At 45.4% G+C, this 17970-nt stretch overlaps 2 protein-coding genes across 3 annotated transcripts in view; one reads left to right on the plus strand and one right to left on the minus strand.

Moving 5' to 3' along the window:
- On the plus strand, positions 1-1786 carry LOC131878485 (tether containing UBX domain for GLUT4-like). The gene has a single exon (XM_059224469.1). The coding sequence runs from the start codon at positions 92-94 to the stop codon at positions 1709-1711; it is 1620 nt and encodes a 539-aa protein (XP_059080452.1). The 5' UTR covers positions 1-91; the 3' UTR covers positions 1712-1786.
- LOC131878435 (segmentation protein cap'n'collar-like) overlaps positions 1773-17970 on the minus strand; it is a 26710-nt gene continuing 10512 nt past the window's right edge. The window contains exons 1-8 of one of the 2 annotated variants that reach the window (XM_059224414.1): positions 15875-17069; positions 9119-9529; positions 7533-7716; positions 6284-6386; positions 2804-3437; positions 2385-2558; positions 2188-2289; positions 1773-2108 (exon numbers count right to left, since the gene is read on the minus strand). In XM_059224414.1, the coding sequence (XP_059080397.1) occupies positions 2037-2108; positions 2188-2289; positions 2385-2558; positions 2804-3437; positions 6284-6386; positions 7533-7716; positions 9119-9529; positions 15875-16564 (2370 nt within the window). In that variant the 5' untranslated portion in view covers positions 16565-17069 and the 3' untranslated portion in view covers positions 1773-2036. Of the gene's footprint in view, positions 2109-2187; positions 2290-2384; positions 2559-2803; positions 3438-6283; positions 6387-7532; positions 7717-9118; positions 9530-15874; positions 17070-17970 lie in introns of those variants that run through there. The other variant, XM_059224423.1, reaches the window with a different exon arrangement.

The following is a 17970-nucleotide window of genomic DNA, read 5'->3' on the forward strand; positions in this document are numbered from 1 at the left end:
GTGAGAAAGAACGGGAAAAAATGCAGGCCTAGTCATCCCGTAGTAGGGCAGGGCTTCATCATATCCTGAGCGGTCCGGTGCCCATATCCTCATGTCCAAGTTTGTGTTGAACGTGCTCTGTCCCACGGGTCACACGGTCACCGTGCCCAGCACGCCCAACGATACCCTGACGGATGTGGTGCGGGCAGCGTGTCAGAAACGGGGCGGTTCGCTCCAAGCCCATCACTTTCATGTGCTGCATCATCAGAAGCGAATGTCCCTCACGCAACTGGTGCGCCACTCGGGTCTGCCCAATAAGGCCTGGCTCGAGCTCAAGGAAAAAACGCCCCAAGAGCTGGCCGAGGACGAGAAACGACGGGCCACGCCCATCCAGGTGGCCTTGCAAGACGAGACGGGCCAACGGAAAAAGTTGGCCTTGGACGGTCAGTTATCGCTTTGGGCGGTGTTGGCCGCTTTTGAGGTGCCAGTGCCGGCTGCGGAGGATCCCATCATGCCCGTGGTGGTTTTCGGCCGATCCGAAATGTGCGGTCGAGACGTTTTGGCGGCCAAAACGCTGCACACCTTGGCCGGCGGTGAAGGTCGGGTGCTTTTGCGGTTCTTAACCAAGGCCCAGCACTCGCAAGGCCAATTGAAAGGCACATTTGATATCCAAGTCCGTCATGGCCAGGCCCAACGCTCGTCCAGTCCGCCCATTCGCCCTATGCGGGCTACCTTGGAAGACACCGGCACGGAACACTTGATCCCCAAACCCGTGGATCAGCCGGTGGAACCCGTCGAGCCCATGGAGGTGGAAGGGTCCAAAATCATAAAAGATGAGGTCGAATCGCCAGCCCGTCCCGAACCGGCCGTCAAAGTTGAAGCACCCGTGAAATCCGAGCCCGACCCTGGTAGCTCCTCTTCCTCCGCCCAAGACGTTGTCGTGGGGACTGAGGTGAAGGTGGAGCCCGTGATTAATTATATCCACGAGGACCATTCAGCCGTGGTGTATCGATTAGATGATGGATCCGTGAGTGCGCGATGCCAGGTGGACGATTCATTCTTTGATTTGACCGTGGAAGAGGTGCGGCGCTTGTATCAGGAGCGCATCAAGGAAGTGAAACGATTGGAAGAAGGCGAACAACTCGTGACCAAGGGGTACAAGGAGGCGCAAAAAGAGGCTCAAAAGTTGCAGACCCTTCAACAGTTTCATAAATCCGTCATCCGGATACAATTCCCGGATAAGCTCGTGCTCCAGGGGGTCTTTCTCTCCGGTCAAACCATTGCCGATGTCAAAGCATTCATTCAGCAATTCTTAATCCATTCGGATGACGCCTTTGACCTCTTCGTCACCCCGCCTAAGACGATATTATCACCGGATATGAATTTGTTGGATGCGGGCTGTGTGCCGTCGGCCTTGCTTTACTTTACCTCCCCCGCTCAACGCGACCGATATTTGAAGTCCGAGCTGGACCAAAGCCTCTCCAATCAGGCTGGAGCTCGTCAGGCTGTGAGGAATGCGGATAGAAAACGCCCCACGCGACTCGTTCGACCTCCAAGTCAAGATGTGGCCGAAATATGCCAAAGTGCTCTGAATGATCAGCCGTCAACATGCGGTTCCCGGTCGATAACCGCAGAGCCTACCTCTGACTCCACGGATGTCAGCCCGCCTAAGATTCAAACTACTAGCGCTGACAAACTACCTAAATGGCTAACCAAAGGCAAACAATTATAGACAATGAGACAACATACAGTTTTTACCACTAATCATGCAAATAATTATGAGATCAATCATGATTGTTCCATTGAAGACGAGGCGTGCCTTTATTGAAACAAATTCTATCACAGCCTGGTGAAATCAGAGATATACGAGTAGCGGTAAAACAGCTATCCATCATGAAGTGGGTGGTCACTTTCCATCCCCGTTCGTCCAATGGATGGCCAAAGGGAAGTGGTAAAATTCGCGGATTCTAGTGGTTATGGTACCCTTCGTACCATATTAGCATATAAACGGTGAGGATGGAAGGTGGAGTGAGGAGGTGGCGACAGCCTTGGTAATTTTAATTTGGCATCACGGTCTGTTCCATCACTGGAGGACCCACCGAGGGCGCATAATGATAAGGGGCCGGAAGCTGAAATCATAGGGAAAGCAACGTTTCATCCAATCCAGTCCAATCGCCAACTTAATCTGGCAATCAATCGTATGCATACCTTGGAGGGATCAGTTTCATCGGCGAGGTTTCGAGGCATAATATGCACTTGTCGGCTGTGGTCCATTTGCAATTGCCACTGACTTGGGTCATGGCCCACTTCCTGCAGATACATTGGGAGGAGGAAATGAATTGATATTTTGTCGTTGACCCAGATCTCCTACCAAGTGTCAATCTGCACATGCTTAACACACTTACTTTGAGAATGTAATCGTGGAGTCGCTTGACGAGGTCGGTCCAGTGAGATCGCTGAGCCACGAGTTTCTCGTGCTCGGCGATGAGTTCGCTTTTCTTGCAACGAATTCGTTGGACATCATCCTCTAATTGCTTGATTTGGTCGATTTTACGCTTGCGACAATTCCGCGCCGCCACCTGCAAGGGATCAAGACACAAAATCGAACACGTCCATCGTGAAACCATCCAATCCCAACGTGTCGAAAACACACCAACCGACCATTCCACTTCATCTATTGTCTTTTCCTCTAACCGAGGGAATTAATCTTCGTCAAGCGATTTCTAATTGGACGCCCAAGCCTCGTGCCCCTTTCGTTTACAGTCACTGTGACACTCTCGCATTCTCGACGAATCAAACATGCCCTCTTGCCTGCCAAACTGACCTTATTTTTGCCACGTCTCCGAATATCCCGACAGAGGGTGAGTTGTTCTTCGGAGAGCTCGTGCTTGGAAAGGAGGTCGTTGAACTCGTCCATGGGCAAGTGGATGATGTCTTGAACGGTAATGGGTAAACTCAGAGTCAAGGCCTTGCGCTCGTCTCGAGTGAGTCCGGAATGACCACCACCCGAATGAGTTGATGAAGACGCACTTCCGGCACTGGCGGCCGCATTCCTCTTCTTCCGCCGACCCGGCCGACCCGCCGGACTCGGTTCAGATCCCACACTACCCGCTGCGGCCACAGCAGACACCATGTGATGGGCGTAAGGATGGACCAGACCTGCTGCCGCCTCTTGATATGCCGCATAAGCCGCCGGATGACTGTAAGGGTACTCGGCCGCTCTAAGGGCGCTTTCATCTTTTATGTTATAGGAGTGGTATAGGAAATTTTCGTAACCTCCCGTAGCGGCCGCCATGGCTGCTGACCGGGCAGCCGTTTCAGCCGCAGCCGCAGCAGCTGCCGCGGCTGAAGTGGCCGACGATGAGGTGGATGATGAGTTGCCATTGTTAGAAGTAGGGATAGAGGATGACTTGGTCCACTCCTTGATGATCTTCTTTTTCCGGTCCGTGTAACCGGTTCTGAAATGGTGAAACCATTCCTTGAGAAATGGATCATGATTCGCGGTTCACCTACTACATTGTCTGTTGGTCACAGGTAGACATTAATAAATTGGGACGGATGTGCCACATCCAACTCTCGAAGACGCACGTGGAGAGAGCCATCGATCACTTCGATTCAAGCATCATTCTACCCACCGAAAGAGCGTAAATTATAGTCTTGTACCTTACAATGAAAGGTATGTTGTACTCGCTCGCTTTGACACTCCATGGTTTTTTTAACTTGTTCTAAAGATGATGAGAGACAGCCATCGCCATTCAGTGACAATTATCCAATTCGTCTTGGTACATTAGCAATGATGAGGGAGCCATAATCAAAGAAATTCCCCGGGATAACCACCAACCGGAACCGCCATGGAATCCAGTAATGATCCCACCTTCTTTTGGTCAATCAAACTTAATTCCAATCTCCAAGCCATGAACCATCATTTCAATCAAACTCGCGCAATCGATTCTTCTTTTCTCCTCCACGTGTCTCACTTGAGTGACTTGGCCTCAACTGGAATCATCTGAGGACATCGAACTCTTTGCGAATTCTTTATCAGTGACTGCATCTGGCAATCAGAGGCCGCGATCTAATTCAATTGCCATTTGCCACCAACAGGATGCAGCCAAACTGAGTTGTATGTGTGTGTGTGTGTGTGTGTGATGGCATGGATGGCAAAATGGTAGTAGCAATCCACAACACGTGATTTACTGTATGAACGAGAGAGAGAGAGGACTATGGACTGTATGGATTGTGGCACTGTTGGTTGCTGAAGATGCAGAAGCGCGTCTCCCAAGTGTTCTGGACGATTGCCTTTTCATAAAGAACACCCCGATCTCCAACGAGAGAATTTGTCTTCATTTGTTCAAGAGCCCTTTCTTTCCATTCTTTCATTCTCTCTTTCCTCTCTCTTCTACATTCATCCATCCATCCATCCATCCATCCTTCCATCCTTCTATTGCCCAGGTGCATCTGATCAAAGCAACAACGAACAGGAATTGGTGGAAAATAGAAATGAAAACCAACTATTCAACACCTTGCCTTGAAGCAAGCCTGAGAAAATGTTCCAGACTCTAGGAGACCATCACTAATACAAACACAAAAAGTGACAATTTACGCAGACTCGGATTCATTCCTGGCGGATGAGAGTTTTATGTAGGGCATCAACAATTATCGGGCTAAAACGTCAAATAAACCTTGATTCAACGAGTCAACCTGAATCGAAAACGAGTTGAAAAGCATAAAGGTTGAACGGACAAAGAGACGGAAACAATCGTATTCACTTCGGTATGAAATTTTGCCATGACATGGTTAATTTGAGATGCAGGTGGAGAGCAAAAACTGCAATTGTTTTGTGCCTCAAGCTTGTCATCTTACGATTTGGATCGTTTGAATTTCCTTGAGTTTGACAACAATGCAGCTTAAAAAACGAAAAATCTTAGAACCACATAAGTAATGCCATAATTGTATAACCGAATCACGAGCTTGAAGGAAAATGTGAAACACAATTTGCAAGATGTGCATTATATCACGTAGAGAGTCTTGGATAGTTTTTAAATAGTACATAGTACGTCCTTTCCCGATGGTTTTGTCGTATGGATCTCTTTGGATCTGTGTAATAGTGTGTGTGAATTGAATGTATTTTGCATTTAAACACATGTATTCAGCTAAGGAGTAGCTGGTCATTGATTACATGTACGCAATTCTTACAAGTACAATTGACGTTAATTAATATGAAAATGTATATAAGTGTATAAGTGTCAAGTTTTGTGGCACGCACGCGAGCATATTTCTGGGTACATATCTACTTCCATTGACTTTCGAGTGGGGACTAAATCATCTACACATTTTGAACAAGGAAAATCGTGCATGAAAATGGGCATCTTAAAGGCCCGTCAGAATCTGAAGTGCATCTTGCGATTGCTACATACACGTTATGTTAAGTTGTCGAAGACATGATGTCAGAACTTGATCATATACGCGGCCACTTGTTACCACTCTGAATGTTTAAAAAGATATCTTTGACTATGGTGTTTTATTTTTACGCCACTTTTTTGTTTCATCAATTCCTTTCACTCGAATCCTCTTTCCCCTTTTTTATGTATGTACGTATCCGTACGTATTTGCTGTGCATTCTTAAGCACCCATGGCAAATGCAGTGGAGGAATAATGGCAACTCAGTGGAGGTGCAACTTTTGCTGACTTGCAAGTTTTATGATTCTTTTTTTCTTCTCTCTCTCTTTTGAGTTCCATCATACTGCCTTGCTTGCCTCCTCTCCCTCCGTTTATACCTTTTTTTACTTAGGCAATCCCAGTGGGCTAAAACCAACAGACTTGATCCGTTCCAACTGCATCTCATCAACATCACCCTTTTCAGCCCATACTAATCCATTTCGAAATTAGGGCAGACTTGTACCTTTTTTATGACAATCTTTCCAATTTCTGGAAGACTCCCAATCCAGAAAATCCAAAGGCCTTGAGTCTCTCCTGAACGAGAACAAAATGTGGACGGCGTAAAATGAATGCACTCTTCCGACAATCCCTATTCTCCTGACTTTTAGTGCATATCACACACAAAACGAACCAGTTCCCCCCTACACACTACACCTTGCCAGTTCTCTCTTCTACAGCGGAGGTAAATGATGTTTATGGATTCCAGGATTTTCCATAAAATTTGGCTACAATTCTGAATGCCAAAAGCCCGGGGAGCGTTTTGTTGCAGTGCGTGCGCCCGCAATAAAGGAAACATGGGAAAGATGAGAAAAAAACATGGCAGGCATTCGCCCAAAGCATCCCTCCTTGTGTTTTTATTTTAACTTACCGTCCAATTCCGTAGTCTTGGGCGTAAGCTTCGGAAAGGGCGGGATGAGAGGCGTGATGGTGTGGTGGAACCCCTTGACCAGAATCAATCCAGTTGCCTGTTTCTGCAATGGAAAAGAGCAAGTTAGGTCTTGGGCAGGGATCGTCCTTTGTGATATCATAATTTAGATAATCGATTTTGCTCTGCAGACCATATATTTTGTAATTCATTCTGTTCATACTTGAGCAACTTTTTTTATCACACTTATTTTTATTGGCATGATCTCGATTGGCGATAAAAGCTTCTTATTGTGAGAATTGACTTGTCTTTCATTACTTGTACTTTTGAGACACGGAATCTCAGTTCAGACTCAATATTTTAGCGGTTTTTTAACATTCACTGCACGGCCTTTGGTGGTTTTTGAAATAGGAGTTATGTCCTTTGGATGAGAGGTTGAGAGTTGGATAAGCTAAGCGACCGGCCCATGGGGTTAAAGACGGAGCCGATCTCTGATATTTGCACATTTTCCCCTTGAAAAGTTCAACTTTCGATTTGATGTATGTGAATGCAAATACGCTCTCAATCCAAGAGGAAGGAGAAAAAAAGGTTGGTGGCCATCACTTGTCGTCCTTGATTGGAAATAGTTCCACACGACAAGTGCGCTATTGAGAGGCACGATTAAAATGCCAAACGTGTTTGACGGATTCCAATAATATTGAAGGCGATGATCCCCTTCGTTGGTTTCGTTGGATATTTCTCCTTCATTCAGTTTTCTCCTTGAATTGTCAAACTCTGTTGGTTGGTCGGTTGGAAGGAATTGAACTTTTCATCTCAGCATTGAGAACAAGGGCGATCCATTATTCATTAGGGAACCAATCCTGTAAGCACCTACCGTTCCAGCTATTATGCCAAATGTGAAAATTATTAAACCCTTTGTTTCAGATGAACTTTGCATTCTGAATGAGGCGGTAATCAGGGCCCCACACAAACAAAAGCATTCACAGTGGTATCAACCAACTCGGCTTGGTCTACCACCACTACTACGTAGCTGGAATAAGCAATTAATAATCGAGTGTACAAATACAAGAACGTAATTAAAAGCCAAGGAAAGGCTCCAGTCATTGGATCCCTTTTCAGAGAAATACGTCAAACGTCAAAAACTAATTATGCGTCCACCTGAGGATGTGTGTGTGTGTGTGTGTTTGTGTGTGTGCATGTAAGTAAACAAGTCCGGGGTAAAGATGAATTTTAACCAATTGTCTAATCTTACCTTCTTCGAAATACTGATGTAGTGTTTGCATCACATCTTGGGATTCAATGGCCTGTATTGACTGAAAGTTTGACAAAGGATCCGAAGTCACCGGATTGGGTGGGGCACTGCCCGACGGAGTGGACACGCCTCCAGCGGAGGGAGAGGACTCATTGGCCACACTCACAGAGGGGCTTGACGAGGACTAGAACGCAAGGAAAAGGTTCATTCAGGTTTTTATGGTATCATGTATCTTTGAAATGTAAATCCACAACACTTTTTTCATTTTCACAAAAAATCCAGGGATTCGTAAATTAAAGCTAGTTTTAGAATGAGATTAAAAGACAACAAAGCTTTAAATCAATAGCCAGTTTACTAGTGGAAAAAAGAGACGCGAGAATTTAAAAAGAATATGAACTAAACCTGAGACTAAGTAAGCTCCAGCTTCTGCTTTCAATGGAAAGTTATTTTTTATCATGTTTCAGCTTTTACAAGATGAAGTGAAAACGGGAATCATTGGACATTGGCCCACTATTGAATCTCTCGTGGATTTAAGCAGGTAAGTAGATATTGAGAGGCTCATTCTCAGAATCATCTATGAGTGTTCCTTATGCATGCATACGCGGATGTTCGTCTGTTCTTTCGTCAGTCAGTCAGTCAGACATTGGAATTGGAATTGGCTTCATTATGGCCCTCGTGGTTCGTCGTTGGCATTGCTGGTACGTGGTGCATGTAGTGTGTGGACACAGAGAAGAAGCGAAGAAGAGAGTCAAAGCATCATGGGCTGATTCAGAATCGAGAACAATTGAACTTTGGAAAGAAGAATTTTTGTCTTGTCATTGGATAAGACCGTTAGTAGTACGATGGCCAAACTGAAGGAGTCAGTCAGTAGTCAGACTCAGACTCAGGCCAAACTGAAGCAGATATGTACAGCAGGAGTGATGGTAGCTGTAGCAACACTGATCTCTGCGCTCTGCCAACCAGAGCACCAGAGCACCAGAGCATCTTACTACTTCAACCATTAGTGAACAGAACAGTAAGGGACGAAAAGGAAACAGGGTGTTTCTGTTAGGAATTCCCCCACTCCATTAATTAAGTCGGTTTCTCATTCTCACACAAGAGCGACGGTACTAAGGCCAGCATCCCCACATCACCCGGCTAACACCCGGTTGAGTTTGATAGAGGCCATTTGAAGATTCCCTTTTTTTCGTGGCTTGTCTATCTCCCAAGCATCTTCAGTACAGTAGTACGTACGTAGTGCAGTACTCTGGGATTGCTCCTTCCCGCACACAAAAGCCAGAGATAGAGAGACACGTCGCCACAACGCCACTTGGCTGTTCATTTGAATTGCTTTGGTCAAAGTCGTCGCTGAGAACAACAGAATGCTTGAGAAAATGGTGAAAAGGGATTGCCTTAATGGATTGGTCGAGATCAAAAGAACTCATTCAACCCTCCCAGTCAGTGTCCATCCACACGTAACAAAAAGAAGTCATGTCAATTGTCAATACGCTCCGCGTAACGAAGAAAGACACAGAGATGAGGCAATTAATGCCGAGATCGAGTACTTAAAACGTTGTACATACATAGTGCATGTGGAACGGCCTTACCTGATGAGGGTAATACATGGCCTGATGGGCCTGATGCTGATGAGCTGCTGCGGCAGCCGCAGCTGCCTGATGTTGGTGCATGGCTGCCACAGCCTCGGGATCCATTTTATAGGATAAGGCTTCCACCGGGTTGCCAGTAATGGACGAGGCCACCGAAGTGGCGAGGGAGTGGCCCACCCCATCGGGAGGACCAGCTGAAGGCCAGGGGTCGCCCGAGGGGGGCGGGGGCAAGAGATGAGGATAGTGTGCGGCTGTGTGAGATGGGTAATGGCTTGAGTAATGGTGGGGTAGCGGGTGGGGCAACCCACCTCCCCCCGAGGATCCTGGTACACCGTGAGATGGATCGGATCCGGGTACTCCTCCGGGCTGTTGGAGACCCACCAAACCAGCGAGGTTCCATGGTACACGACCCTGGATCGAGAGGGAGAGAAAACAACATGTTTAGACGTGCTCGAATAAGCCCTTAAAGGCACATGGATCTAATAGGTGATTAATAAATTGCGTATCTTTAGTCACGTGTATCTATTGTTTAAAAGGATGCAATACCATGCAAGGTCTCATTGGCAGTGATCAATAAGTATTGGTGAGTGTGAAAAATGATTAGCACTCCAAGTAAAAACCTCATAATCATGGTGGTGTGGGGAATATCTCAGTGGTTGACATTGATCTCTTTGCTCCAGATCATCGCCAACAACATCGGAATCATCTTCTTTACTTTCATCATCGTCATCTTCATCAGCATTATCATCACCATCATCGTCTTTTCTACGACCCACTTCAAGTTCTTCTTGTCTCTGTTGTTGTTCAGTCGTGTTATTCTGATAAAGATCCCCATCGGTCCTTCGACGCTCCATTTCCCGTTGCTCGAGTTGATTGGCTCTCGTTAGTGCCGGAGGTGAGTCCGAGACTGGCGCCGAGAATCGCCACTTCATTTGCGCCAATGCCGACATCGACGACGACGCTTGCATGAGGGCCACTGCCTGGCGCCGCCGGTTTTGATGGTATGCCCAGCAGGCGCGTTGGTATAGCTCAGACTGATCGGTTGGGGGGACAACCATGGTAGACGAACCATCTCTGCTTTGCTGCTCGAGTGGGAAGTGGCAGCAGCTACTACTTCTGCTATTGTTAGCGCCAGCGCTCATCGTAATGGTAGTGGAAATAGTTGGCTGAAAATTGGTTCAAATTTTCTGCTGAATTGACTTTTTGATCTGTAAACATTGCGCCAAGCGGCGCTACATTGTGGAAGAAGTGGCTCATCCCCACTTGACGGTGGAAACAACAAGTGAGGAGGAAGCCTCAAATTTGCCAACAACGATGTCAACAACCGATGGTCTAATCATCGGTTTTTATCTTGGTCAAAGGACCAAGGAGGAGAAGAAAGATCGTCCGCAGTCTTTTAGTAAAGTCTCATAACAAGAAGGGAAAATGACCCATCATAAAGTTGGCTCAACAGCCTAGAAGCTTATCAAATTAGGGTGAATTTGATTGCTGATTTGTATGCAACCTGTAAAATTCCAAGATAAAGTTGGGGGGGNTAGTTGGCTGAAAATTGGTTCAAATTTTCTGCTGAATTGACTTTTTGATCTGTAAACATTGCGCCAAGGGGGGGGGGCTGAGAAGGTGCATTTCCGGAGACTCATTGTACCGTTTGATTGAAGAAGTGCCCGGTCATCATTGTCCGTCGCCTTTAAGCGAGTGGAATAATTTTCCGGGGATTTCCGAAACTCAGACACGCTTCCAAGCAACGAAATCGGAAGCGACGTAGGACACGTACCTACGGTACATTTTGTTGCTACTCACTTGGATTTGTGTATGATGATGTTTGGGATTTTTCCTCGCCAAAAGTGACAAGGCCAATAGTATTTGAGCCCAGATTCAATATTTCTGGTGTGTCATTTTAATGACAAGCCATATTTTGTCGGGAGGCAACAATGATTGTGCCCTTTCCCTTTCACTTGAACACGGTCCTGCTGCAGTCGCTCTGTTTTGAGACACTTGTACAGTACTAGTGTACATTTGTACTGTATACAGTATCTGTCTATGGAGAAAAGCAAAAGCAGAAGGGCCTGGCCATGACGATGAGCAAATCACAGAATGCAATTGTTTGGTATGGGAACAACACACCGAAACAATAATGCAGTTTTGATCAAGTTCAGCTCTTTTCCGAGCGCAAGAAGGACTCGCCAAATTACGCCATCTCAAATGGTTAAAAGGGCCATATTTCCTCAAGAGTTGAAGGAGTTCCCCGAAGCTGTTTCAGACAGAACTACCCCTACTACGCTATGCTTTTTTTCTTTTCTTTTCTTTCTCTCCTTCTGGGCTGTGCACCCAAGTGCAATGCAAAGTGGAAGAATGCAATTCCGAAGACAGATTTCCGCCACAAACTGGGACCAAAATGCTGAACTACCACGGGAAAAAAGTAACGACAGCCATAAAAGGATCAGACTCTTTCGCTCTCCTGGCGAAAAAAATGACTTCCGAGAAGGACTCGTTTTTAATTTGAAATGGGCTGTTGTCAGGCATTCTTGCATTTATGAAAGATTATGAGCCTACCTGGGAGAATGGACGTGTTAGTTGTTGTCTGGCTTAAGATTTAAATGGCACTGTTCCAGATGACTGGGACTTCATTCTGAGCTATTCAATTATCCTTGGCGAAAAAGCTATAGAACACCAACTAGAAATCGCTCGACGCGCTCTTCTCCGCCCTGCCTTGGTTGTCTCATTGAAAATTCATTATTTCTCTCAATCCCGGAGAGGTATTCTTGGCTCTAGTAATGATAATTCGAGTGAACAGAGCAGGGTCGCGGATCAATGATATATCTTTTAATGGATATGCTGGTGCTTACGGACTTGGTTATGCTTTCGAGGTCGTTTATGGTCAAATCAGCAAATAACAAAACAAATTGAGCACCTGATCATTTCAGCTGTAGAATAAATGTTGTCGTGCTATCCGCGTTCTTCAAATCAGTTCATCTTTAACGTGGATTATATTTTTTGCTTGATCATTGCGTGGAATCAAACAAGTCTTCATAACTCAAATGACTTTCTCACTGAACCGCAACAACTATATTCAACATTTAAATACACTCACAGAAGCAAGCAAGTGGGAGTCCAATTACTCGAATTTACACCAACTTCCCATTCCAACCCCATCATTAGGATGTTCAAAAAGACCTTTGAGAAGGTTTCATATAACAGAAACACTTTGTCACAAAGCCGCGCCAACCATTTACCTTGAACCAAGAGGGCACAAATAAGTGGACACTAATTGAATTTCACAGCGTCGTCTATCTCCAACACCAAGTAGCCGTTTTTTTTTCCTTTATGAACTAATAGATATGTAGAGATTCATATGAAGTATCATCCCAACCTGAAACTACAGGGCTGTGGGTTAAAGGGTCTCTGTTTCAGTTTACTTCAAAAGAGTTGGAAGGCAGGACCACTGAACTGTATTTCCCCTCCTTACCAACAAGTAATTCTCCATTGTAGTATTTGTATACCTTAGGGACGGTAGACACACATCGAACCACAGATACTACACAAGCACATAATAGTGGTAGACTAGGTAGAGGCCAACGCACAAGCTAAATGCTGGCGGTGGTTGATCCCCCTTCGTTTCGTTTCATCTCTCTTTCTCATTGCCATTTTGAGACCACAATAGAATTTCATTGAAAAAAGCATCCCATGTGAAATCACGTAGAAAACGTTGAACAAAACCCTCGAATTGGCTAATCAACACTTGACTGGGCCCGAAGAATGGACGTGAAGAAGAAGCAATTTACGCTGCCAAAAGTGGTCTCTCGCTTACCATCCACAACATATAGTAGTACCTAGTGTATGTGCAGGTAAGTTAGCCAAAAGAAGCCTTTCGTTCTCAGATCTTTTGCAGCTAGGCCCTTGCATGAAACACCGTTTGTTTAGCGGACCTAAATGGCTTGGATCAAGGGAGCGATCATTTACAAACGAATACTAGCACTACTCAAATACGTCCAATGCGGTCAATCTTTTTTAGCCTCGATTTGTATGTAACCGTTCATGTAAGTGTAAGCAAAGGCTTTGAAAGGAGTTTGCCTGTTTGGTCGCTTTTATTGTGAGACGAGGCCTCGGGTTGGAAAAAAAGGTGTCAGAAGTTGACAAATGGTGACGGGATGTCACAACTGGATCCAAGATAAATAATGAGCCGCCAGCACCTTTGAACACGTTTTTCCTCACAAAGCCATGAACGATCCTCCTCCTGACTTTTGATTGAGGTGTGTTTTTTTAACGAAACCCACCAACAAAACTGGTCAAGCTGAGAAGGAATCATCACAAACTGAGTGAAGCCGCTAAGAAGCGAGCGTCTTGTGAGATTATTCATTTGGTCATATGAAGATCAAAATCAGGGAAAGAAATCTTCAGTGATTATCGTGCTACGATGGGCCAGATTCTGCAATCGGGTTTGATTGGGAGATAGCGGCTTTCACGGCTTGAAAGAAACCTTCAAGTTGACAAAGAGCCAGAGCCAATGTGAACATGATGAATGATGCATTTCATGGATGCGTCTCCCCCAGCATCCCCGATCATCCGACACCACCTGATGCTACTTACTATCCGTACACATTGGTACCAAGATACATCATGGATACCAACCGATCATAAAGAAACCCATGTTTATGAAGAGTGCCATAGATTGGTATGGAATTCAAGAAAGCCATTCATCCATAGCTAATGAGGCGTAAACAAATCAGATTTTTTTTTCTACGTATCTTTCCTTTTTACTTATCAAAACGAACTTGCCTTGAGATGAGGTATCGAAAAAAAAGATCTCCAAGGAGCTAATTGGTCACCTTGAGAAGCGCTAACCTCGCTTCAATGTGATCTTTTGGTGGAAAAATGGCAAGAATGCATTTAAGCCTCGTGAGCATTGAGCTAGAGGAGGTTGGGTGGACAGTCGGAGGTGTGTTCTTATTTACTTTGGATGATCGGATGGAAATTCAAGCACAAGAACGAGAAGAAGTGTTTTGGATTTCTCTTTGACGTCGACTTCAAAAGGCAGTAGACGTGCTTTTGATTAATGATCTGGGATTAATATTTGTGACCACTCTAGCTTAAATAAATGCCTCATGGGAAGAGAAAAAAAGAAAAGAGAGAGAGAAAGAAGGAGAGGGAGAGGTAGAGACAGCATCAAGATTCTAAACCTCTCCTTCCTCTTTGAGCCTGACTTCGGGGCGCAATATGGTTTGCTATGAGGTGTCTGAGCGAGTATGAGTACTTGTACAGGTACTGGTTGTCATTGGCATGTTTGAAAATTCCTCGTTTTTGCGAGTGTTCGTTGATCTTTGTCCGCTGAGTGAATGTTGTCGTTGGAGGACGAGGAAACAAGAGACGTTAAGGACGGGAGAGGCTTTATTGACTTAAGAGATTCTGAGGTGAAGGCAATTGAACTTGCACACATTCAATCCGGCTTGAGCATTTCAACCAATGTCCGCAGAGACGAAATGGGATGCTCAAGCCATGATTCCATCCATTTACGATCAATACGGACTTAGTTACTGTACTTGGGGCTCTTTAAAACTTGTAATTGAACGAAACATGCTGTACATAGGATATCCAAACCAGCCGTTCGTTGGCCAGGATTGAGATTGGAATCATCAGCCCGTCTTTTGTTTGATCAGAGGCATTATGTAAACTCTTCCTTTGGGTAGTGAATAGCAATGTGAGTTGAGGCTAAAATTTGCTGTCGTCTCAAACTAACAGATTGAGGGACTTTGCTTCGAAGGTAGAATAGATGTACGAAGTACGCAGTATTCCTATCGAGTTATACATACGTAGTATGTACAGCGTACAATGGTGATCGTCTCTTCGCTTTTCAGACGAGGCCAGAACTTGACTTGAATGCATGGTAAAATGCTGTGGAGACAAGTGTTTGTTTTTCTCAATGGTCTCCATTAGAGAGAGACACAGAACCACCATCGTCGTGGTCGTTGTGACTTACCCATCTTGCATTGGAGTACGCAGTAACTGCCTATAAACCATGCCAAAGCAAGGCCACGAAGCTAAGGAAAGACATGCAATCACCCCACAAGGCGATTACCTCATTCAAAATTAAATACAATCATCAAGCTGGAGTTGGGAACACAACTCCATGATCGAGAACCAGTGGAACGACACCTTCAAAGCCGTGGGCGAATGAGAAATGGACACCATCCAATACATGTGTCTGTCTTTGACTCATACAAGCCTGATGGTGAATACCTCTGGGACCTTAAACCACAATAGTTTTTGCACGGATACACTATGGGGAGGAAGCTGTTTCTCATCTTGAATCAGATTTTATCAAAAGAGGGTGACATACGTAAAGTCAATTGGCACTCTCTACTGCGATGGCCTTTGACAGCTTAACACTATTGCTTCAAATTTTCCTTCAACTAAAAAGTTGGAGCATCACTAGGTCGTGTCATTGAAAAGACGAATATCCTAAACAGCCGCCCAATTCTTGGCAAACTCTGTCACTCACTCAAAGGAACCAATCATATTTCATCAAAAATGTTCTTGGCCTATGATCTAAAGTGCAAAAATTGGTTCATTTCAACCATTACGGTCTTTAGGTGATAATGCTTCAAGATCAAATCTTTCGTGGCCCAATTTCCAATTTCTTCGCAATACCATTCAGGACAGCGATTAGAGTTCTCGTGTTTATTTGCTTTCGTTGATCGTTTTTTTGCCGAGGTCCTCCGTCCCTCGTGGCCATGGCGTGAGTAATAAAAGCCGACTTACTTTCATTTCATCACAGATAATTGGCGTGGGACGCCTGATTTCCTCGGTGGCCACGTGCACAATATCAATGGGAGAATCTCGCTTATCCGGCGAGGACGACGAGAGAGCCTCGGGTGGACTCTGGAGGTCCACCCGATTGGAATCGACCTCATCGTTCCGCGAAGTCTCCGAGAGACTTTGAGACAGGGCAAGAGCACCATTCTGAGACACTGACACCAGATTGGGAGGAGTGATGCACGTGCCATCCCCTTCCACCAAATATTTATCATTTTCACTGGGAGATCGCGACTCCACATTGGGGGATAGCGTTTTGTTCGTCGTTGAATGGGAGGCATCGTCCGGATTCTGGTCGAGAAACGTCTTCGGATCCAGGGATCCTGGATTGGCCACCAGACCGTCGTGGCCGTTGAGACGGCCATCACTCAAATTATTGTTCAAGACATGGTGATGAGGGGGAAGATGTTGCTGATGTTGTTGTTGCTGCTGCTGGTGTTGGTGTTGTTGGTGATGTTGAAAATGGAGGTTGTGGTTGGGATGGTGATTTGGATGATTGAGGCTGGATTGGGACGAATGGATGAGGCTGTTTTGGGCATTCTGCTGGAGATGACCCTGGGGAGTGGAGAGGAACTCATGCAACTGAGTCGAGAGCTCGCCCAAACTGACTGGGGTTGGTTCCTGAAGGTTTACCATGTTCAAAGCTGACGAGATGATTTGGTTGAAAATAATGATGATGGAGATGACGAAACAGATCTTTTTCCCCCTATTCCCGTCGTGTCATTCCCCAATGGCAGCGTCTTCCCAGTCACCATTTTGCGACTGAGGCAAAAAAACTGAAGAAAATTGTCAACTCACATACACGCTACACACACTCACTGATTCTCTCACCCACTCACCCACTCACTCACTCACTTCTCAGGGCTCGCCCAGTTGAAGCCCGAACACCGACGAGGATCGATGGATGGATGGATAGATGGATGGATGGATGGTTGGGCTCGAAAGAAACATGCCTGACAAATTTGCCACCGCAAAACGAGCAACACCTCCATCCATCTCTTGGCAGCAGGGTCCTCTGGATTTGGCAGTCCAGCGACTCATTCGCTCCCTCACTCACTCACTCACTCAACAGCCTTGTCGTCACTCTGGACACCGCTCACGAACGAGGCAAATCCAGAGAAACGAAAAGAGCTACCAACACCACCACCACCTCCACCACACTGTCGACGACGCGACCACGACCACGACACTCACAACGAGACCGACGACGGCAAGGAAGAGTACGATAATCATGTGACGAACCTGCACCTGATCAATAGATACTGGGCCTGCTTTTGCTCAGGTTGGATATACGATCGTGTTCAAAGGCCGCAAACTAATGACGGATTTACTCTAAAAGACTGCATGACATTGGACTTCATATTCTTTAATAACTAGTGGATTAAGGTCAAGCTAGATTGGGTTGAATCAACCTTGGTGAATTCTAGCCAAGCCTCTCTGTGACTAGCTCGCTTTCAGCGCCATTGATCAGTTCAATGGGTTACAATGGCGTTGAACGACAACAATTTGGATGTCAATGTCATATGGAGGCAAATATTCATGCGATCCATCCATCATCATCATCATCGTCACCCAACATGGTTGTGAAGCCGCTTCAACTTTAATTCATTGACGGGCAAGAAAAACGGAGGGAGGGTGACCACTTAAGCATCTCGACAAAACCCTAGAGTTTTTTGATAAGTAAAATAATTAGATCTGCCATGAAAATAACTAGAAATTATAGAGATTGCGCGCAAGTGATGAATTTTACTCTCTTGCAGACCAAAGGAGGCAATGAAGACAAAAATGCAGTTTCGATCTGAAGACCAGCCCCAAAGCCAAACTAATTGGGATAGTCACAATGTGTAGCAAGGTAAGGGATAAAAAAATGGGCTCATTTTTTCTGAATCAATTATGATCCCGGTTATTATTTCATTTTTTGCGGACCTCCTTCCCCCTACTGGATATGGAATTCTCAGCAGCACAAAATAAAAAGAACTTATTTAACTTTGAATTCACATGATATCTGACCGCCGAATTCAAGAATATTGGGCTGATCAGGA

This window comes from Tigriopus californicus, chromosome 1 (assembly GCF_007210705.1).
Source record: "Tigriopus californicus strain San Diego chromosome 1, Tcal_SD_v2.1, whole genome shotgun sequence".
In the NCBI taxonomy this organism is placed as follows: Eukaryota; Metazoa; Arthropoda; class Copepoda; order Harpacticoida; family Harpacticidae; genus Tigriopus; species Tigriopus californicus.

Coding starts and splice junctions, on each gene's coding strand:
- LOC131878485 (XM_059224469.1), top strand. CDS start 92: ATGTCCAAGTTTGTGTTGAACGTGCTCTGTCCCACGGGTCACACGGTC.